Below are 23104 nucleotides of genomic sequence, written 5' to 3' on the forward strand. Positions count from 1 at the left end.
CCCGGTGCCGAGCACCCTCAGCCCGCCTCCTCCTGCCGCCGCTTCCGCTCTCCGCGGTGCGTAGCGAGGGGGAGGGCGGGGAGGCGCCGCCCCGTCCCCGCAGCCCCCGCGGGACCCGCCGCGCAGGTACCTGCCGCCAGCCGGCCGGGGGGTTCCGGGGGGGGTGTCTGGGGGGTTGCTGAGCCCCGCCGGGTCTTCCCGGGCGCCCCGAGCCGCTTCTCGCCCCCGTGGTCTGCCCACGGGTTTCGCGTGAGAGGGAGAAGTGTCGGCATCGACCTACTTACCGGCCCGCGGGTACCCCCGGTCCCCCCGGGGCAGCGGCGCCCAGCAGCCCCTGGGTGGCTTCCAAGGGTGCGCGAAACGGGAGGTCACCGGCCCTTCCGTCATGCTTCACGGGCCGCGCCTGAGCAGGCTTCGCTCCGGGAAAAAAAGTCTAGCCGAAGCCACCGGGAGCAAGAGTGTGCTCGGTCACGTTCCAGATAGCTACGTTTAAAGAGTCGCCAAATCATAAGCATCGCTTAAGCTGTTCTAAATCTGTATTTGATTCTAGGGAGTAAGAGCCTGTTCCAAACTATTCATTGGGTGGGGGTAATTTTTCAGTTTTTCTCTTTTTTTTCACAGCTACGAGCGCTCCCTGGGGACGATGGACCGCTCAGCAGCCGCCCCCGGGGTCCTGGAAGGCTCAGACGTTGGGTCACAGAAAGACAGAGTGGTGACTGAGGAGGAATGGCTGCAAAAATGGGAAATGGGTAACATTGGGTTTCACAAGGAACAAGGGCATCCGTACGTGACTTCACTCTTCTGCCTCAGCTATTTAAAGAAATGCTGTGAGATTAATGACTTGACTCAGTCAAAAAACTCTTAATAGAAAATAGAGCATTTACAAAAAGAAAATTATTTTGTACAGGCACAGCTTGAAACAAAAATATACATATTTCTGTGACCTACATTTGTCAAAAAAGGTCAGAGAAAAGAAAGGATTGAAATGAATTTAGAACTTTTACTCTTGAATTAGGTTTTAAACTGTAAAGCTTGGATAGCTTGGCTAAAAAAATCTTACATTTTCTGATGCAGAAGCTCTGCACTGCTGTTCGTATGTCATGAAACTAGGGCCTAAAGCAATATGCAGAGGGCTTCAAAGCAATTATTGTGTACTGGAAGGCAGGGACCTAAGAGAGCAAACCTGATTATATAGTCTTTCAACCAATGAAACTTACATTTGAGACCTGTAGAAGTGATTTGATTGATACAAAAGTTTAATAATCACTCTGTTTAAGCTAGCTGTTGTGGCCCTCTTAAAGGTAGGTTGGTTGGTTTGTTTACTTGAAGAGACAAACAGGAAACAGAACAAACAGAAATGTGTTTGCTTCTAACAGAAATTAAATTTATTTCTAAGTCAATGGAAGGTGAATATTTTTATTTTATGTTTTTATTACTAACAGTGTGAAGCAGGTTGAACTAAGAACCTATGTTCCATCATGGCATTTGTGTGCTACCTGGCATAGTGAGTAGCATTTGGCTTTCAGTGTGCCAGCACAAATACTTGCAGCGTTAAGTAAAACATATCTGTTCTCTGCAGGCTCCTCCAGAAGTATCTGAATGTTCTTTTAAATGGCAGGAGTGGACTGAGGATATTTTTCCCGCTTTGTGGTAAAGCAGTAGAGATGAAATGGTAAAGCACCAACTATAAGAGCAAAAATCTTATTTGATGTGGGGAGGGGAGGGAGGGAGAGGGGGAATTCCCAACCTTATATCAGCCAATGGAGATGTGCCACAACTCTGCTCGTGGGAAAACAGCCTCACTGGAGGCTGAAGGGAGGAAGAAGTTTGGTTTCATTTGCTGCCGTTTTGTGTAGTAGCATAAATGGGATGGATAAGGACCTGAAAGTCCTCCTGATTGTCCTGAGGTCAGCTTGGGGAATGATGACTTTGTGATGGACAGAGTGACTGAGGCTGTGCCCTTACCACTGCTGCTTTTGGTGCCAATGCTTAAATTGCCTGTGATGAGGCCAGTTGTGCCAGAGCACATTTTCAAGGGACCATGTAGCATGTCACACTGGGAACTTCAATGATTTGGGCTAAATGTAACTTCCTCTTTTTTACATTTACTATTTTACTTTTTAAATGTGGGTTATAATTAGGGGCTGTATAAGCCAGTGTTATTTCTGGGAGGGAAGGAACACAAACCAAAAAGCCCTGACTGAACTGCATCTTCAAAGAATCAAGTTAGTCCCAGTTACCAGGTTTTATCATGGTAGCTACTTCCTAGGCTGACTGCGGGCTCTGATGCACGTTGCTGTTGCGCTGAGCTGCAGCAGTGAAGAGGTTACCGCACCCTGCTGCCGGCTCCTGCCAAGCCGCAGAGGCAGCTGGGTGGACAGTGTGCCTCAGCTGCTGCAGTTCAGAGCAGAACACATTTCTGTAAACTGAAATGGATTCTTTCTCTGTGTAACAATTACCTTTGTTTTCATCGAGTTCATAGAAATAAATTAATAATCCATTGAATCTAAATAAAACCTGTTAAGTCCTTGTCAGCTCTATGCTGAGTGGTGCTAATTTAAGCTCGGATCATGGAGGGAAGGTGTTCAATAAAACATGAACACTCCAGAAAGTCAGGATTAGACATACCAGTGCATCCTAAAACCAGGGTTTCCCTACTGAATAAATGCTGCATGGGAGATACGCATTTGGTAATGGCCCAAGCTGTGAGCCTCACATAAACTTGGGACCTCCCTCTGCTGTGTGCAGGCTGGCGGACATGGGACACAGCGTTGTTGGTGTGGAAGTCAGCGAGCAAGCGCTGAAGGAGTTTTTTGCAGAACACAGTCTGCCTTATCACGAGGAACCCGTCCCAGAGATTTCAGGAGCAAAAAAGTTGCAGGTATGTTTCCTGCATTGTTGAATAATCTGGTGTAGTTAATCATGCAATGCAGGCATAACTGAGCAAACAAGTCATTCTGCTTTTATCCCTCTCTCTTACTGGTAATCATTCACTTCTCCTGAAGAGGTCTGAAAGGAAGGTCTGAGTTGTAATTTTGGACTGAGTAATTCTTCTTTTGAGCTTATTACTTTGGCCTTCTTTTGTTATGACATTGAAGCACCTGAATGTAAAAGTAAATGTATTTTAGAACTGGACAGATGCATGCCTTGATAGATCAGAACCTCCCCGAAGAGGATGAGGAAAGATACCTCAGCAAATTAAACCTGAAAATGTTTCTCACAGTTTTTCCCTATTACACCTAAGTATATATTTAAAAATAGTATATGTGTATATTTTAAGATATAAAGTATAAATATACACTTGTAAGTGCATATTGAAGGATAGTTTGCTGATAGGTATTGTTTTGTTTGCTTTTTATTGTAGAGTACCTCTGGGAACATTTCTCTGTACTGCTGCAGTATTTATGATCTGTCCAGGTAGGAATACACAATGTGTTGTACAATTCTCTGTAATCAAATGTGTTAATACTGTCATGTTATTTTATTTGAGTCAGCCATAAAGATTTGGAATAGGTCCTCTCAAGAAAACTCTTACTAACTTGTATGAGAAATGTGAATAGCCAATCTCCAACAAAAACTAACTCTGGCATCTTTATCTAATGGTCAACAACAACTAAATATCTTTAAATGGGCTTCTTGTTCTAAGCCATCCTGTGAAAGTTATAGAAAAACATGTTCGCTTTTACAGTAAAACCAAATTATCTTTGACATTACTGATGGTTTCTACGAAGCAAAACCCTAGCACAATCCCTTACTCAGAATAGCTTAGTAAAAGTAAAGAGAATATACCTAGAGGTGTCTTCTTAGTCAGCTTTTCCTTTAACTAAGTACTAAATCTATTTTTTCCCCAAACTATTGATTAACTTATGCATAAGTAAGCTGTACCCATTGATTATATGTGTCCCATGCTTTACTTAACGTGATTTTCTCGACGGACTTACACTACATCACTCCAGTGTATGTGACTACATAATATATTGTCAAACACTGACTCTGCAAGTGTCTTGACAAACATGGCTTGACTTGCTAATATCTTCTGAGGGATTTTTAGTGCTAAAGTGTCCTTAGTTAAAAGACACAACAGAAAATGCCAAATACTTCAATACTGTCTGCACTACTGAGTCCTGAAAAATGTTTCAACCCATTGTGCTTTGTGGCCTCAAGTGTCACTTCCCAGATTTTGTGGTGGCTTTGCACCTGACCTTCTGCTGCAGTGTCAGCTGGTGGGGGAATTTTGAATATTACCCGGTTGTTCAGATACTACAGGAGGACTTGGGACTCTCTCCTGCCTCTAGCACAGAAGACTCTGCCTTGGGCAGTAATGCAGCTGGCATATTTATTTGTCCTCAGAAGCTTTCTGGTGGTGTTGGCAACAGGCATGTTTAAATCTGTCCTAAAATGTCCTCAGACCTAGACTGGTCCTGGGGTAGCTGGAGATTGGAGAGCATGCAAGAAAGCTGTGTTGTTTCTGGTTTTGTAATGTATCTTGTAGGAAGCTGAAGGTGCCCGGAGACCTGCACTACAGTTCCCTCCTCTTGCAGTTCTTACTCAGACATGATTTTACCTAGATTATAAGGTTTTGGTGAAGTTTTGTGTGTTTGTTTGCTTTTCTTACAAACAACTGTCAGGAACAAGGATTTGTTCCATGGCTGTTCAATAAGAAGAAGGAGGTCAAGTCTTAATCTTTACTTGGATGAGCTTTTCAGAGCTGCTACATATACAGGCATAACTGGTAGTTTAGGACACCAGAACATGGTGTTTACTGTATGATCCTTTTTTAAATCTGCATAAACTAGAAAAAAAAGAATATTCATTACTAGAGTCCAAAGTCTTTTAGACAACAGACCGTTGCTAAGACTTCTGCTGGTGCAGCTGACTCCAGTTGGTTTGAGTAGTGTATATATAACTAGTCCTGCAAAGTGAGTGCCTTGGAACAGATGGGCTGTATATGAACGTGACTTTGTAGATACTGCCTGATTTCTTCCCTGCCTTGCCCCTGCAGTGTAGCTGCTTGCTGTGTAGATCCCTATAAATCCTTCTTGCTGTGAGTTGACAAGTTGCCCAGAGATTGCTTAAGCTTCTTGTCAGCAATTTTTGAAAAATTCTGTTCTAAGTTTCGTAGTAAGTAGCATGGTGAAACCTGTAACTCCTGTCAGGGCATGGTGGAATAATACTATGAAATGAACCAAAAATAGGTAATTAATGACATTTTCAGTGTGTATTAGTAGTTCCAGTACATAGTTTGTCATCCAGAAAATAAATTTGCTGATACACGTTCTGGATACATGGTTTTGTACTGGGTGCAGTAATGGTGAAAATATGAACTGCATTCCCTACAGCAGTCAGCAGGTATCTGTGACTAGAAAAATGCACGCACTCTTCTAGTTTCTGTGTACAGACAATTTGATTAATTGCCCAGTAATTATGGAAATTAAACTTACTTCTCTCTTGCTGAGGCTGGCCTGCTAACAAATCCCTTTGATCTCCATTAACCTAGCATTCATTAGAGGAGAACTCAGATGTGCTCCTGACCTTTGTCAGAATGAAACATTTCAAAGACTCTTGCTAGTTAAAGAGTAACAGGAATTACTGCTCTTTGTGAGAACTCTGGGACATATGTAAAACAGTTATATTACACAACCATTGTACCTCCTAATAAAATTATGGCTGCAGACTTTTAAAAAAAAAAAAAATTAAATTGCATTAACTGAAACTACTAAACATATGCAGAGATAGAAATTCACAACTTTACTGATTAAATCCAGTGGGCTTTCTGCAGATATGTGAATTTCTGCTTTACAGGTTAATTTTTATTAGCTGTAGTAGTATCTAGACTGTGATCTCTTGTGCTATGTACCATATAAACACATAGCAGGAGATAATATAGGGCTAAAAGATTGGGTAGTGATACAATGAAAGGTACACCCAAGAGGAGCACCTCTAACACCTTGGCTTGATCCTGACTCCACATCAGGATGAAAGACAGCTGTATACCTTTTTTGACCTTTTCCTCATGACTTGGTTCTCCTCAGAAGGAAATTGGATGTGCAGACAGGCAGGGAGCACCCAGACGCTCATCAGGTCCTGAGATCTGGGCAACCAGGAGACCAGGACTGGGGTAAGGCCACAGCATGAGGCTGCCTGAAGCCTGTGATGTCTGTAGGCTCTGATGAAATCAGTGGGGAGTAAAATATATGAAATGCCTGTATGGAGCCACTTCCACCATTCCAGTTAGACCAGATTAAAGTTGGGAAGAAAAGCCAAGTACAGAAAACTTCAGGGGCTTGCCTAAGGTCATGCAGGCTATGCAGAGAGGAGAACAGCCCCAAGCCTCAGAAGATCAAGTTTATCACCTGCCCCATTGGACTTTGCTTTGTCCCCTTCGTGCCCATTGCATGATAAGCTGTCTCTTTAAAAATCTCCTTTCATTTAAGAGGCTGGTTATTTAAATTAGATGCTTAGTCTTGGCAAACTTTAAAAGAAGTCTGGTCTTAAAAGTGTTATCATGTCTCATCACAGTAGAGTGGGAAGTACAGGATCAGCTTCTAGGTTAAATGCCAGAGACTTAGCAATGCCGTTGCAATGAAATGAGCAACAGGGAGGGAGAAGAAGTTGTTGTGGTTTAACCCCAGATGGCAACTAAGCACCACACAACTGCTTGCTCACTCCCCCCTCCTTCCCCAATGGCATGGCAGGGACAATCAGAAGGGTAAAAATGAGAAAGAAACTTGGGTGTTGAGATAAAAACAGTTTAAATTTAAAAAAAAAAAAAAAAAGGCAAGGAAAAAAATACACAGCAATCAAAAAGAGAGGAAAATAAAACCCAAGAAAGACAAATGATGCAAATGAAAACAATTGCCCATTACCAACCGACCAACACCCAGGCCAGCCCCCAAGCAGCCCCCCCCCCCCCCCCCCCCTCCCCCCCAGTTTTACTGTCAAGCATAACATCACGTGGTCTGGAATGTCCCTTTGGTCAGTTGGGGTCAGCTGTCCCAGCTGTGTCCCTTCCCAACTTCTTGTGCACCCTCAGCCTCCTTGCTGGTGCGGTGGGGTGAGGAGCAGAAAAGGCTCCGTGTAAGCACTGCTCAGCAATAACAAAATATTGCTCAGCAATAACAAAAACATCCCTGTATTATCAACCCTGTTTTCAGCACAAATCCAAAGCAGAGCCCCATACCAGCTACTATGGAGAAAATTAACTCTACCCCAGCCAAAACCAGTACAGAAGTGAAGAAAGAGGTGATGCAGTTGGACTCTGACACCCACCCAGTAGGCAGAAAGGTATTGCACAATTCCATACTCACTAAGTAAACTTACTTCAGACTTTCTTTAAAGTGATGCAATTTACATTATCACTACCTTACTCTTTAAACTCCTGATCTTGTAGGTGCAGCCTTAGTCCTGTTTGACCATTTTGTCTTTCTCTGCACCACATCACCAGCTGTCTTGGTTTTAATACAAGGCCTTTCCATATCAGAAACAAGGCTCTTCCTTCCCACCCACCCCCCTGCCCCCCCAGCCTCGATATCATCATCTCTAGTGTCACCATGACTGCTCTTACCACCCATCAGTAAAGGCACTTCGCAATAGTCTTAGCCATTTGCAGGTTTTGGGTGGTTGCTGAAGTCGTCTGCCAGCATACCCAGGAGCAAAAATAATGTCTGTGGCAGTGTTAAACTGGGGCAAGCAGCAGTGTAACTTAGCTTTTCTAACATTAAACAAATTGCAAGCTGAAGCTAATGGTCCTGGGCACGTAGCTGGGAACTGAGGTGTCTAAGATTACTGAGTGTGCTGAGTTCAATGATAGTAAAGGAACGAGGCACCTTCCTTAACCTGCATTTGAAGTCTTGTGCGGTTTTTGAAGGTGGCCAGGAATTACTGATGTTCTGAATGCATGTTAGTGCTGCCTCAAGGGTCACGGCAGGATATGATTGCCAAAATCCCAGACTTATAGCCCAAATGTGTTTAAGGTACTTTCCTTCCTCCTTACCGTGTCTCAGCGCACCCTAATGATGGGGAGATGCTGAGCAATTCCAGAACCTCTTTGGTATCACAGCAGGGCCGTGTACCAGGGGGATTTCATGGCTTCCAGCTCATACTGTTTTGGATCATGCTGGACCGCAACAAAAAGGTAGTGGGGAATCTGCACAGCTAGCTGGAGAATCCTTGTGACTTCACAGAAGTATCTGAATGAATATGAAGGTGCCTTTTTAGTATTTTTAAGCCTTTTCCTCATCTCCCTATAGCTCAATAGTTGGCAAGTTTGATGGGGTTTGGGACAGAGGAGCTCTAGTAGCTGTGAATCCATGCGACAGAGAACGGTTAGTAAATTTGATTTGTTATTGTCTTTTCTCTAATGTATGCAGTGACACGTTTTTTCTCCTGCCACTTGTGGATGAGTCCTCTTTCATTTAAAGGATAAGCCTACATGAGTCCTTCTCTACCACAAGCATCAGCTGCAGTCACAGAGTGCTGTACTCTAGATTTGTGAGCTTTCTTCAGGAAGCTGTCCTGCCGCTTGGTGGGAAAATACGTGGTTTGTTCCAACCCAGCAGAAGCAGAGCTGCAAGTCTCGTCTGAATTTTATTATTTCCTTTTCACCCCATCTGCTTCTCCTCTCTTTGTTCTTTTTCCCCTCGCTTCCTTTTATTCAAATTTTTCGTTCTTGCCAACCCAAATGTAGTTTGACCCTACCCCCAGGATTTCTTAATTAGATACGTAATCTTCAATTCACAATAATTTTAAAAGATCAGTACTGTGTTGTGTACTGTGTTCTAGACTGTGGCAGATGAATACTATGTCTTGTCTGTTAGTTTTGAGATGAGTATGCAGGAAAGATAAATGCTTGTTTATGAGTAAACAGTAACCTTTATTTGAGGTGTTTCATGTGTAGCATGAATTTCATGTTTATGAAATTAAAACTAAGCTTTGATTAGTTTCTGTGCAGTTCAGTTCAAGTTGTGTCTGCACAGAAATACACATTACCTCTTCTGTTGAGTATTTTGAATGCTATGCTTGAATGTTTGTGCAGTTCCAAAATAACAAACTATAACTTTCTCCTTTTAGCTATGTCAGTTTGATGATCACCCTAATGGAGAAAAATTCTTCTTATCTCCTCGTTACGGTTTCATATGATCCAAACAAACACAAAGGTGAGAACTTGGCACTGTTCATGTTTTGATTTTGCATGCTATAATACAAATTGTATATAGACGTGGTAGATATATTAGTATCTTTCCCAGGTTTTTTATCAGCATAGCTTTGTCAGCTGATCACACCAATACAACTGTGTGTTAAAAATTTTAGATGTTGACCAAGCTTGAGACAAAATTTGCTTTCTTGTTAGCATTCGGACATGCTAAGGGTAAGTGGAGGACAGACACGGTGTATTAACAATGAAATGAAACTGGAAATATGGCTGTGATAATGAAGCTGGAAGAGCAAATGCTTAGAGTAACATCCGGTCTGGCCTAGGGAGCTTGAAGCACTCCCAAGAACATTGACTTCACTCTGTTTACCCAGTACTTGCAACCCAACATTTTGCCCATCCTGTGCCTCTCTCCCAGCCACTGTCATGGTCTGAATATGCTTGGAAGAGGTGAAATTCTGTAAAATCACAAAATATTTTTTCCTTTTATAACTTTTATTACATACCAAAGTCTGAGGTATTTTAAAAGTTTTGGGTTTTTTTTAATTATTAACTCTCAAAAAAAAGATTTCTTGCTGCTTTTGGGCTCTTCAGCGTAATTATCCCTGAAAAAATAGGTCTTGTTATCATAAGCAACAATAGTCTAATTCATTGGTCTCCCTCTCACATTATTCAGCTTTTAGCTTTAATTATGCCATTGTAGTACAAAGAGATTATAGGCCGGATTCACGCAGCGCACTGAGAGTGGTTGTGTCCATGGCATGTTCGTGACTTCTGACAACATGGCTACCAAGGCTGCAGCCTGGAGATGATGCAGCAGCAACACCTGAAGCTGTCTGGTGGCCCACCCAGGTGCCACAAGTTCTTGGACATGGTGTTTTCTGGTTCCTGCACATGGTGCTACACAATGGGGCCCGATTATGGGCCAGGTTCTGGGAGTGATGGGGCTGGCTCTCCTGCTGCAGTGTAAATGTTTGTCTCCTTCCTGTGTCTTCTCTCTGATTAGCTTCACCTTCTTTCTTTTAGGCCCACCATTTTATGTTCCTGAATCTGAAATTAAAAGCTTGTTTGGTAAGTGATATTTCATCTAACCCTTGGGAATTTTTCCCAAAACATATAAACGTGTTTATATGCTTCTACCTTGCCCTGTGACAAGTGATAGAGAGCCATCTGCTTCTTATCCAAGGCGTGGAGTCATGGAAAAATAATGAGGAAAACAAATACCATTTAGCCACAGGAATTTTGCTATCAAGGAAAATGCTCAGCTCTTCAAAAGATATGAAGAAAACCCAAGAGGCAGATACTACTGTCTCTTCCCTCCCCTTGGCATCTTTTCATTCTCCCAGGATTCATACTGTGCTCAGTGATCTCGTAGCTGCTGTCAGGCCCATTTGACCATTTTGTCTTTGCACCTCATCACCAGCTACTCTGGTGGTAGGCATACCAGTTCTACAGTTTCTGCTGTACTTTTGTAGCCAAAGAAGAGAAGTAACTTGCCATGCGAAGAAAATGCTAAATGTACAACTCAAATCCATCAAAATAATGAAACTCAGAATTATGGCGGGAATTTAATTTTAAAAGTTCCTCCTGATATGCTTTGATATTGCACTTCTTTTAAATTTACAACTTTCTGAGACCCCTGCAGCGTCTGTGTGCAGTGAGTCACTGGCATGGACAGTTGCATCCCAGTGCAAAAGAGACTCCTAAGTTTTCCCCAGTACATTTACACCACTGTGTTATAGGGACTGTGAAGAAATCTGTGGATAAGATTTTTTTTTCCTGATGGTTTGCATTTTTCAGTGACTAATCATTCAGTAATTTGTTACTCTTTCCTCCTTTTCAGGCAACCACTGTGAAATTAAGTGTCTTCAAAAAGTTGATGACTTCTCAGACAGACACAGACAATGGGGACTAGATTATTTTCTGGAGGTGCTATATGTACTCAAGTTTGTAGCTTGATTAAAATTAATTAAAATAACTTGCCTCCCATCTTGCTTTTATTTTTATCTCACTTTTTAAAATGAGACATGTTTTGGCACACTCTTAAAGCAGGCTTCAGTGTACAGAAAAATGCCTGTGGAACATTTTTCTCCATTTTGCTTACCAAGTCAGCTCTCTTAACATAGCTGCCTTCACTGTCTTGAGATGCGCATAGCTTTTCTTAAACTTCATGCTCAATACGCATTCTAAAAATGTGTACTTTTTTCTTCCATATCAATTCAAATCATCAGAACTGGAAAAAAGAAATGCTCCCGTTCCTTTTTGGCTGTTGCCAGTCAATGCTGTCTGCCCGGTGCTCTGCAGGATGGCCTCGTTGTCTGGCAGCCCCGGGAGCAATGGCAGCTGCTGTTCAAATACTGTTTCCTGCGACGCTGGCCTTGCGCCAGGCCAGGCAGCTGGGTGAGAGAGACGGGAAGCTGGCGCAAGTTGCTTCTCTCCATCCCCGTTAGTCGTGATTACAAGTCAGATGAGCTGGCAGTGAGTGGGCAACAATGCTTGATGGCAGCTGCCAAGGGGGACCTATCATCGAGCAGGAAAGGGAGGAGGGAAGCAAACTGGATGACAATAAAGGAGAGAGCACGGGGAGAAAATGTCCCTGAGGTTGCTCATGTGTGTGCTGCTACCTCCCTCAAGAGCAGAGCTATGAGTAGAGAAACCAGCGCAGGGCTTGTAGGGTGAGAGGGTTCAAAGAAAGCTGCCAGAGCTGCTGCCTGTTCAGCCAAACACAAACCTTCCATTGCGGGTCTTCTATCACTTCTGTATGGATACTACTGCAATTTTAAAAAATTACAAAGTTTGGGGCTCTCAAAACCCTTTCTGGCCCTGGCCTTCTCCCCTTTGCAGCTTATTTTAAAAAACACTGGAAAGGTACAACTGCAATGTGGTGTATTACAATTCACCAAGACCAGAAGGTGAGTAAAAGCCATGGGGTTTTTTAGAGTGTTGTAGTCCTGGAGCTGTGATGATGATTTGAGCACAGCAGTCCCCAAGCTACAGCCCGTTGCAACTCTCAGTATTGCTTGTAGCTACCAGCACGTCAAGCCTGGACTGACAGAGAGAAGAAAGGATGTCACCAGTGGGCCAGGGAACGCTGGGAGCTGCTATTTTCATATATTTTCACTTCTGGCCAGTAGTGCGGCTACCAAGTTAAAGCATCTCCTTCCTCTCAATCCAGAAATTTTTTCCAGGTGCAGCATGAGAGCTGTGGAAGTTTATCTCAGGCTTGCAGATAATGCAATAGCCATGGCAGGCCAGGTGCTCGGCCCACGGCTGCGGGACGCTCGGCCGCGTCCTGCGCAGGGTTCCCACGTGTGTGACAGCCTGGCGGGGACCATGTCGCGCCCGGCGAGACATTCGAGGATGTGTAGGATGGCTCTGCCGTGCGTGTACCGCCCGGGTACTCTGAGAACAGGTTGTAAATGCGCCTTGCAGGACGAGCGGGTGCGGTCTGTGCACCTTCCAAGATGCGTGTACGTCCCTGTTTGAGAAAAGCGGCTGCTAGTGATTAGTGTCATTATTTTAATTGCATTGTCAAAAGCTTCCCAGAACAGCAAGAGAAATCCGATGAAATTGCGACCGCATCCTTAGCCCGATACGGGCATCAGTAGCACCAGCGGCGGTGCGATAACTTGGTAACGGGATGTCTGCACCGATGGGGAGGGTTTTACCGGAGAGGGCGGCCCGGGGGCGGAGCGGCGCTGCCGGCGGGCGGGTGCTGGCGGCCGCCATTACCCTCCCGCTCCGCCCCCGGGCCGCGCCGCAGCTCCCCCCACAGGGGGCGCCCGCCTGCCCCGGCCGCCACGGCCACCCATCACCGCGGCGGGGATGGCGGCGGAGGACGAGGCGGAGCTGGGCCTGCTGGAGTGCCGGGTGTGCTTCGAGCGGTACGGGCCCGGCGGGCAGCGGCGGCCGCGGAACCTGCCCTGCGGGCACGTCCTCTGTCGGGGCTGCGTGGGGGCCCTGGGCGGCGCTGAGCGCCGGCGGTTGGAGTGTCCCTTCTGCCGGCGGGTCTGCGGCTCCGCCGAGACCAGCGACTGCCTCCCGCTGCTGCAGCTGCTGGAGGTCCTGGGCCCCGCCGGCGGCAGCGTCCCCTCGGCCTTAGGGAGGAGCGGCGGCGGGGCGGCCGCGCCGGCCCCCGCGGGCCTCGGGCTCCGGCTGTCGCTGGGGGGCTGGGGGTCGCTGGTCAACCCCACCGGGGTGGCGGCCTGCCGGAGGTCGGGGCGCCTGGCGGTGGCTCACGACGGCAAGAAGAGGATCCACGTCTTTGGGCCGAGCGGATCCTGCCTGCAGCGGTTCGGGGAGCGGGGGGATGCGGGCAACGATATCAAGTACCCGCTTGATGTGACGGTCACGTCGGATGGGCACGTGGTGGTCACCGATGGTGGAGACCGCTCCGTGAAGGCCTTCGATTTTGAGGGAAGGGGGGTCCTGGCCATCCGGGAAGGTTTCTGTTTGCCCTGGGGCGTGGACGCCACCCCCGAGAGTGAAGTCATCCTGACCGACTCGGAGGCAGGGGCCCTCTACCGCTTGACTGCCGACTTCAGGAAGGGGGAATTCAAGAAGTGTCAGATGATCCGGTCTCAGCTCATCAGCCCAAGAGGGGTTGCAGTCTCCCAGACCTCGGGTGCTATCGTGGTAATAGAGCACCTGAAGGCTCAAGGACCGAACAGCGGCAGCACCCGAGTGACGATATTCAGTGCAGAGATGGATCTCGTTGGCCAGATGGATAGCTTCGGTCTGAACCTCCTTTTCCCCTCCAAAATATATACTACAGCTGTGGCCTTTGACAAAGAGGGTCGTGTTATAGTAACAGATGTGTGTAGCCAGGCTGTAATATGCTTAGGGAAACCCGAGGAGTTTCCCACCTTTAACCCTCTAATTAGCCACGGGCTTTCTTATCCTGTGGGACTGACTTACATGGCAAACAATTCCCTTGCTGTTTTAGACAGCGGTGATCATTCAATAAAAATATATAGCTCCACCTGAATGGGTTTAGATGCTTACTGCTGTAGGTTCCAGCCGCTTTTGGCCATAAAGCACACAAAGCTCTGGTGTTAGTAGGCATGTAGGGAGGAGGAGGCATTTTCTGGCCTTTAAGTGAAATTGCCCCCTTTGACCAACATGCTGTGCTTCCTGCAAAACTTACATCAAACCTCTTGCCTATCCATGGGAGAAGACCTGGCCATTGCAGGCCATAGTCAACAATGAATCAACCAAACAATTTGGCATTTAAAAAGTATTCCGTATGTTGACAACCAAATGTTTTGGGTACTTTTTGACAAGTAATAACAATGACATTTGGCATGGAGCAATCAAAGACCGGAACCTGGGAGAGAAAAGGATGCATCATTTGTTTACATTTCCCAGCACAGAGTTTTCATTATTCTTCCTTAAGCGTAGATGCACTCATGAGAGTGACAGAGTTTCTGTTTCCAGGATTTCTGCATGAGAAAGGAGACTGGCCTGACGAAATGATAGGAGAAATGGAAGCTTCAGTTCAAGGTTGCCTGAATCCAGCTAAGATCATTGCGATGGAAGAGCTACCACTGATGAGTGAGTTATGTGAAGTGAATTGGTGCTCAAAGCCTATTTTTTCCATACTTCTGAGAGCACTCTTCTCTGTACTTGTTTATTCCCACCTTTATTACGGTTGTGCTGGAGCACTTGGTCTTCCTGTATAATGCACAAGTCTGTGTCTTTACATAGAGATAATTTGGTTACCAGCATGGGCAGCTTTCCCTAAAAGCCCCTTGAAGTATTCGTGTTTAGACCATAAATACTTCTGCATATATAAAACTGAGTTGGCTGGGCTGCTCACACGCCTACACTTGGGAGGTTTCCAATACTGCCTCCCCCTGTCTTGTCATTGGTATGATACTTTTGTGCCCCAAACTCTAAGATTAAACTGAAAATTGAAGACTTGATGAGAAGTAATAGAGAAAAGGAGATGTAAGCCTCAATTTTTTCCTAGCTTCCAAGTGAGGTTCTGTTGATTGTGAATACACAGCAGGTTTAGATCAGTTTATAATTTCTTGAAAATGGTTTCACTATGGACACAAGTTCTGTTGCCTTATTGCACAGTGGAAATTAAAGTATATCTGAATTATTTTGAGGGGTTAACACCCACACTAGAAGTCACTGCTGCACTTTTAGGCATTTACCTGCTGCTAAAAGGATTACTTAGGCAGTTCAGCATTAAAAGGAAGTTAGATATAAGTGTAAATGCTATCTGAGGTAGAGACAAGTAGGTTAAAATGGCATAAAACTTTTGGGGTAATTTATTTAGTCACTGAAATCATTAATATTAACTAATGTAACTTGAAATTCACAGGCAATCTTTCTATCAGTAAATTTGTAATCTGGTTTTTGTCTGACTTTAGGGCATTTAATGACTGCATGTATTGCTGCACCAGTGATTTACCAAATATTTTAAGCTGGAGCGGTTTAGCCCTCTAATTCAGACAATGTGTTAATATGTTTTATGTTAACATTTATATAAACGAAACACATATATTAAATGCAGCTATTTGTAAAGGTTAATTGAACAGTGGCCTGCCAATAAAGTGTGATTTGCTTACTCCTATATTGAATAATTCAGTGACAACTCCTCATATCTTTTTATCATGAGTTTCTCCATTACAATCCAATTTCTTTGTTGCAGTTGCCATGTAGATGTTTTCTTTTTTTATTTGGAGATATCCTGCTAAAGTTCTTGTAGGGTCATTTGTTGCTATTGAAAATATATGGACCTGCACATCTGGTCTTTTCCAGCCTCTTCTACTACCAGGCAACCCCGTAAGTGCCTTTGGTGGGACCAGAAATACTCCTTGGCTGTTCTGCAAGTAGGAGGTGTATGGCCCTGAGCAGGAGCCCCCTTGAGGGGTCAGGAAGGAAATTTACTCATAGAAGCAGCTCCCTGGATTATATATGTATTCCTTTCTAGGTGCCAAGGAGATGTCTGTCTTTGAGGGACATAAAAACAATTAGATAACAGTGCCTTTGGGGAACTGCTATGTTTCAAAATGCATGCAATACCATGAGTGCTGTATTCATACATAATTAATAGTTTATTGCAATAGCACTTCCTCTGAACCCTGGGCTGTGAGCTTTCATCTCCTCAAACCTTCATGTGCACCAGGAGCTTGGTTTTGCTACTGAGCTCGTGGATGGGCAAATTTCCTAGCACCTACTGCCATGCAGGCAACTTTCCAGTAGCTGAAATGCTGATTTTTAAATATTTGACTCATGCTGTTTTAAAATCTACAAAAACTCCCATCGTTGCCCATTCTTCTCCTATCTCCTTTGGTATATGACTAGAAATCACTTGATGTTTGGGTTTATAAGCAAAATAAACCCTGTGCCTTTATTCTACCTAGTTTGCTGTATGCCACCTCCTGCGCCCTCTGCTTTACCTACCTACTGAAAGCAAATGTAGACTTTCTGTGAATGATGCAGCTGTGTTTTCCTTTTGCTGTAAAACTTGGTGCTTAGCATTGTACAACGCTGCATCAAAGAAACCAGTACATTCTGTGTTAATTTATTTGATGCAGGTGCCTAAATTGAGAAGCCATAAATAACTGTATATAACCATGTATTAAAAATTCTGTGTTCTTCAGCATGTAAGGGAAAATGCAGCAGTAAACCTGAAATCTTTCTTTTGTCACACATGAGAATTTCAGAGATAATGGAAAACAGAGATTCACCAACATGCTGATTACAAACTAAAAAGCCTTTGACATTTTTACTTGCTCTTTCTTCTTCCTTTGTGCATATATGCACATTTCCCCTATAGCTACTGTAGATATCTGTTGCCTTCAGGATGATACCTTAATGCCATCTGCTTTTCAAAGGCCCAGGGGATGTGTACTGCTCCTATCCATCTGCAAATCTATTGCAATTTAGTCACAGATTTCAACAGAACAAAAACTTGGGTTCTGAGGGAGGGATGGCAAAGGGTAGGAGGCACCTATATAACTAGGTAGGTGATGCTTTTGGGGTCTGACTGGATATGCTCAAAGCGGGGATAGCTAGGTGTGTGCTTACCCTTGGAAAAAAGCGCTGGCCATTTCATCTAGAATGTAACATGGCAACTGTGTCTAGTCACTTCAGTGATAATTACAGTTGCCTTTATTTAAAAAAAAAAAAAAGAACCTAAGCTAAACTTTGCATAACCACCTGCACCTTATGCTTTAACAATCTGGCTTAAAACGAAACATCTATAATGGACAGTATTCCCCTAATGTCATCTCTTCAGCCCCTACTATAGATTGGTATGTCTGAGCATGCACACACTGCAATTCCTATTTGGTTTATTTTTAAGCACTGATGTCAGGTTGCTGTCTTTGCATATAAATATACCAGGGTACATTTACAGTGTTTAGGAATAAAGGAGGCAGGGCAGTTTCAGAGATGTGTGTTGAAATTGTGTTCTGTAACATACATAATTTTTGTTTTGCTTGTGAACAAAATAATCTTAGATAATATAATCCATTTTTCAGATTGATGAATAAAAAAAGAAACAAAAAAAAAGGTAAAATTTACTTAATTTTGGCCATTGTCCGTTTGACCATCTGTCCATTCCCTCCAGCCACATTGCTGTGCACATCAGTTTGATGTTTATATTTTCACAAAGCGTGGACGTAACACCACCATAGCGTTTTTTTTTAAAACGCGTGGACAGATTTCAGGTGAAGAGGGAAGCTCTTGTAATGTTCAGCCCCCAAACCACCTAGATTTTATAGACCAGGGGCCATCAAAATGATGGCCTTGAATACAGGAGACCTTTCCTTTCTGGAAGGGTTGACAGAGGTAAAAAAGCAGCTTTGTCCCTGGGACCATGGGTTATGGTGCTGTTGCACCCTGCACGGGAGCAAATTGCCTTCATTTCTTTCTCTTCAACGTTTGGGGTTTTTTTCTGACTCTTCTCAGAGGCCAATCCTTATAATTTACTTGTCACCTGTGAGTCACAGCTTGTCTCCACAGGAGTATAGTATAACTACAGCAAAAATATACGGATTTTGCAAATGAGTTCTAAACCTCACACTTCATCTGGACATCTCCGAAGTGACAGATTGTTCAGAAAGCAGCAAGTGCCTGAGGCCTAGCCCCTGTGTAGACAGTTTAAATTTGCTGATAATAGGATTTTCTCCCCTCATTATCTTCAGTTCCCCTGTAAGTAAACCAGAAACCTCTATATAGAGTCCACTGTCCTACTCTAGAATAGAGTCTGGTGGGAAATGACTCATAGGAGATTGTCTTTTTTAACCTTCTTGTCAGGCCTGTCATGCAATTTCTTGATCAGCCCTGTCCAGCCTCAGCCCCAGCAATTGCTGTTTGAGTTGCCAGCTCATCTGATGCAGCAGGCTCTCTCGGTTTGTCCAGCTGTGTCCAAAAGTGCTTCCATCTGAACAGAGGATCTTCCAAGTGGAATGTATAACCCCCAGCAACAGAGGGGCTTTCTCCCGACCTTGCCTACTTGTTTTCATTTGATGTGAAGGCTGCAGAGCCAGCACAAAGGCACAGACGAGGCTCTGGGAACAAAGTAGAGATTACCATCTGAAATAGGTATGTACAGCATTTGAAACTGCTGAAATAATTCAAAATTTGTCATGTCACATATGCAGTCACTGACTGTAAAGAGGAACAGGCCAGGGAGACCTGAAATAAGGTACTGGTCTGCTTTGCCACGCAAGGCCCAGCCATCACTGGGCAGAAGGTTGGCTCAGCCCCACTAGAGATGAGCTGAGAACATGTACTGTCTACTTGATTTCTCTTCAGCAAACCCTTTATGCTACTGAATGCAATGGGGAGTTATTATCATTACCTGCATATAAAAATTCCAAATGTGCAAAACATGTAAATCTTTAACCCTGAAATACATTAAACTGAAGACCCACCCAGCATTTTTCGCTTTGCCATGTAGTGCTGTGGGTCATACATCCGACCAGGGGGAAGGTATACTTGCCAGTTCTGTGTTTCTCCATCGAAGCGGGCATTGACCATGCCTCCATTCCACATTACATTTTCAACTCCATTATCTCAACTAAATATGCTGATAATAACATGTTTATATTTGATACTGTTACATAAACATACAGGCTTTCTCTAGAGTGCTTCCTTAGTATAACCTGTCTGATTCTCCTCAACAGCTTCAAAGCTAACTAATACTGGAGAGGTTCTCAGTGAGCAGATGATGTGTTGCACTTATGCCTTTTTTTCACCACTGCTTTCCAAGAGATTTACAGATATTTTTGAACTTGGCACTCCAGCCTCTGTTTGAGGCAAACATGATATAAATGTCTTCGCCCTGCAGCTGCAGACAGGAGAGCTGAGAATCAAGGGAAGCCTTTGGCAGACCTGAGACTAGATCTCAGACTTCCCATTACAAGGTTGGTGCCTTAATAAACCAGGGAGAGTCTGTGTTTAATTATCCTCTTCTCGGGGAGTTGCCTTCCTGATTTTGGAAGAAGTTTTGACATTTTACTGATGATCTTCTTGTTACTAATTCCTTTGGTGTTTCCTACAAATCATGGAAGTGAATACTTTTCTAAACCACAATGTATGCCTAGATAATTGCTTCCAGTGTGCTCCACAAAGGTGTGTGGTTTCAGAGTTCTGAAATGCTCTGTAAGGAGGTGTACTGCTGTGAAGCCCCATTGCAGTGATCAAGTTACTTATTTCATATCGAGGATAGAAAGGAGGAGAGGAGATCGGCTCTGAAAAGAAGTGAAAATTAATGAAAGGTGTCTGTGGCTTAAGTAGAGGGTGAACTCCACCAAGTCAGAGCACAGAGCACACCCATCATTTCACTAAAGGGAATGCATTCTTAAGAGGTGAGGCATTTCAGCCGGGAAAATGGACAAGACAGTAAGGGCTGTTGTCTTTTGATTAGTATTGACCTCTGGCAGGGGAAGAACCTACATTTGAACAGATTTCCCAGCCACAGTTAGGCACTTTTCAGAGGGTAATCCTTAGGAGAACTATCTGTTCCTTTCAGCTCTGTATTTGTAGCAAAAATCTGTAGGAAATGAAAGTTTTGGAGCAAACTAAGCATTTTAGGGAAGCATGCTCCCCATAATTGAATAAACACATATCTAAAGATCCCTCTTAATGGAGGCAATTTTTGTCTTTAGTCACTGGTGAGAACTATATAGGCAGTGAGTTGAGGTAAGAACAAATTCTGCTTTCATGGAATATACTATTTTTTAAATCAGGAAAATATTGCTAGTCAGGAGATTCTGTAAACCATTTTAAATACTCTAAATATAGTTTATTGTCATGAATAAAGAGTAGGGAATTTTTGGCAGGATGTAGGAGTAGAGAGATAAAATTATATCTGGGAAAATAAAAGAATTTATTTGTAAAAACTGTGAAGATGTTAAAAAAAAATAAAGATAAGATGTCCTTTATCAAAGCTTGCTTTTAAAACTTCTAATACAAAGGAGATGATCTTGAAGGAACTACGACACCTACATAATCACAGGAGATAACTCCTTTACTGTTTTTTGTTCCAAATATAAATCGATAAAAGATAAAACCCATATGAAAGCATTAATGTTCGCCTAGCATGATTTCCTGAATAATACGGATTGTGGAATTTAACCAGTATTTACCACTATCTAGTAACTGCTGACCTGTATTGAAAGTAAGAAACAAAGAACCATTGTGTCTTTTACTATCACAGACTAAGGAGCTAACGTGAGAAGAAATATAATGTCATTAAAGATATGCTTTATAAGAAAGCTATCAGAAAGAGCCAGACAGATTAAGTATTAAAAATTTATAATCATCTTCATATGAAAAGGAAGTGCCTGGCTCCCTTATTTGTCATTGTCCTTAATTAGGTAGGAAATAGGGCTCTTCAGTGAGTTCTGCACCAACTTCCATTCAACTTACTTACTGCATGATATTATGGAGCCAGAAGTATTTTGAATATGTGTATTAGTCTTTTTCTATGCTTATTATTCCTTAAAGTGACTTGTTTGAGTTGAGGCTTGCTCTGTCATGAACAGTTTATCTGTGCAGTCATGAGTACTGCAAATGGAATTGTCCACTTAAATAAATGCCACAGGACTGAGCTTGAAGTCAGGGAGATTCAGGCTAGAGCAGAGGTTTGCCCCGGAGAAGTCTTTGCAGCAGACTTATTATGACAATTTCTGGGAATGCTGCTTTGGTTTTTTTTGTGTGCTGAAAGCCCTGTGCATGTTTAGAATATATTATAATTATTTATGACTTTCAACATCAGAAGTCTTTTGTGAAACAAATTTAACGTAATCATTTAGATTTTCTTATTTATTCCTTCATAACATACTGAACCCTTGCCTGGTTCCTCAGAGTCCATCAGACTAAGTGGATCAGTACCATACCTCCCTTTTGGGACGTGCGGTTGCTCAGTAACCAGCAATCTGGGGCAAGACTCACTCTGGACTGGTGTCAGTGGAGACTTGATACCTGAACTGCTCTTGCAGAGCCTGAAGAGGAGGTTATTGGTCTTAGCCAACAGGTTAGGAAAGTTACGGTGTTTTCACTGTGGTAGATATGACACAGACACCGTAGGTCCTAGATCCTGAGAAGACTATGTGAAAAGATTTCTAAGGTTGCAGAGTAGTTAGTCACTTTTTGTTTCATTTCAGATAGAGGAATGCTGGCTTTTAAAGACCAGGTAAAAAGTGCATTGTTTTTTCCCTAGTATGGCAAAGTGAAATTGAAGTTGCCCCAGGCCCAGTATTAGAGCTACAGGTCTATTTATCATTTATTTTGTGATGTTCTTAAAGCTGTTCACTATTTGGATGGTGTTATCATTAAAATGCAGCTGATATTGTTCTTCTTATATTTCCACTGTGTCAGTGTTACTGAGATGCCACTTAGGAAAAAAGTGTACCTTGAAGGCAGAAGTAAATCTTGCTTTCTTGTATCTCTTTTACTGGAGAAATAAAAGCCATGCAACTGAATTATTTTCAAACATCTGTATCAAGTGATGGACTTTCACCCTGTTGCTTGTGTTGAATATGAATCTCAAGTCTTTTTTCTTGATGATAAGCCTAAATTTTTGATTTCTGAAATTCAACCATGTCGTTCCAATTTGTGCCTTTTACACAGCCCTCACCCATTCTTCCCAGTTGGTTGGTTCGTCCTTTGAAGTGTCTTCCAGAACTATATTCCCATTGTTTAGTCACAATGTGTGGTGTGTATGTGTGTTGACTCCACTTTCGTTTCAGAAGAAGTATTAATTCCCCCAGAGGTTCTGTCCATGTTTTGGTTTTGCAGTGTTTCTATTCTAAAACAGCCTTTCATCTTTACTGTCGGATTAAAGGGAGGAAACCTCAGATCACAATATGAATGGTGGGAAAGGACTTAAGTCATTCAGGGAATGCATTTGGGAGACAGGCATGCAAGCTTTATTACAGGAGAGAAAAGGGTGAAGGACTGTACAATTTAAACTGTGTGTGGACTAACAGTTCAAGGAACCCTTCTACCCCGGCTCCCCCTGTGCGGCTCCATTTGTAATAGTGACTGTAGGAAAAACTAAACCAGAAGTCATTAACTTTCAAGTTACTGCCTTTTTTTTGTGGTTCCCTGCAATAGCAGCAGTGATCCAGAGGTCCTCCTGTACTGGGTTTTGTGGATGACTCCTATAACTGGTCTGAGTTTCCCTGTCAAATGCTGGTGTAGACAAACTACAAGAAGCTTGGAAGCCTGCATAGACCGTCTGTTCCTCTAATTTTAACCTGTAAAGAGCAAGTCTTTTTGCCATGAATCAGGATGAAATTTGAAGAGACATGACAACAAAGTACACCCTGTGGTTGCCCTGTTTGACAGTCTTCAATCTAAAAATGAGAATATGATCTGTTGCTGATAATTTTTTTGTTGTCGATTATGAGATGATTATAGTTGGTATGTTTTCTTCAAGCTGGGGAAAACGGATTGGGTGTTTTGTTTTCTAAATAAAACATC

At 43.3% G+C, this 23104-nt stretch overlaps 3 protein-coding genes across 5 annotated transcripts in view; 2 read left to right on the plus strand and 1 right to left on the minus strand.

The window, feature by feature from the left end:
* KDM1B (lysine demethylase 1B) overlaps positions 1–304 on the minus strand; it is a 28924-nt gene extending 28620 nt beyond the window's left edge. The window contains exon 1 of the mRNA XM_074870950.1: positions 285–304. The gene's annotated coding sequence lies outside the window, so the exon portion shown is untranslated. The remainder of the gene's footprint in view (positions 1–284) is intronic.
* TPMT (thiopurine S-methyltransferase) lies at positions 6–11129 on the plus strand. 3 transcript variants are annotated; one of them, XM_074870985.1, is made up of 9 exons: positions 6–126; positions 622–783; positions 1580–1672; positions 2749–2881; positions 3365–3417; positions 8250–8324; positions 9070–9155; positions 10178–10222; positions 10995–11129. In XM_074870985.1, the coding sequence occupies exons 2-9, from the start codon at positions 644–646 to the stop codon at positions 11108–11110; spliced, it is 741 nt and encodes a 246-aa protein (XP_074727086.1). In that variant the 5' UTR covers positions 6–126; positions 622–643; the 3' UTR covers positions 11111–11129. The 3 variants fall into 3 exon arrangements, with proteins under 3 accessions (XP_074727086.1, XP_074727107.1, XP_074727096.1); XM_074871006.1 differs by having other exon boundaries at positions 622–749; XM_074870995.1 differs by lacking the exon at positions 8250–8324.
* A 1839-nt stretch (positions 11130–12968) lies between these two features.
* NHLRC1 (NHL repeat containing E3 ubiquitin protein ligase 1) lies at positions 12969–14138 on the plus strand. The gene has a single exon (XM_074871067.1). The coding sequence runs from the start codon at positions 12977–12979 to the stop codon at positions 14135–14137; it is 1161 nt and encodes a 386-aa protein (XP_074727168.1). The 5' UTR covers positions 12969–12976; the 3' UTR covers position 14138.
* The last annotated feature ends 8966 nt before the right edge of the window (positions 14139–23104 follow it).

The sequence above is a fragment of the Strix uralensis genome, chromosome 1, assembly GCF_047716275.1.
Source record: "Strix uralensis isolate ZFMK-TIS-50842 chromosome 1, bStrUra1, whole genome shotgun sequence".
NCBI lineage: Eukaryota > Metazoa > Chordata > Aves > Strigiformes > Strigidae > Strix > Strix uralensis.

What these genes read in the sequence shown, in the direction of transcription:
- TPMT (XM_074870985.1), top strand. Translation starts at nt 644, where the DNA reads ATGGACCGCTCAGCAGCCGCCCCCGGGGTCCTGGAAGGCTCAGACGTT. An exon ending in AAAGCAGTAGAGATGAAATG is followed by an intron (nt 1,673 to 2,748) that starts GTAAAGCACCAA and finishes TGCTGTGTGCAG; the next exon opens with GCTGGCGGACATGGGACACA. An exon ending in CAGGAGCAAAAAAGTTGCAG is followed by an intron (nt 2,882 to 3,364) that starts GTATGTTTCCTG and finishes TTTTTATTGTAG; the next exon opens with AGTACCTCTGGGAACATTTC.
- NHLRC1 (XM_074871067.1), top strand. Translation starts at nt 12,977, where the DNA reads ATGGCGGCGGAGGACGAGGCGGAGCTGGGCCTGCTGGAGTGCCGGGTG.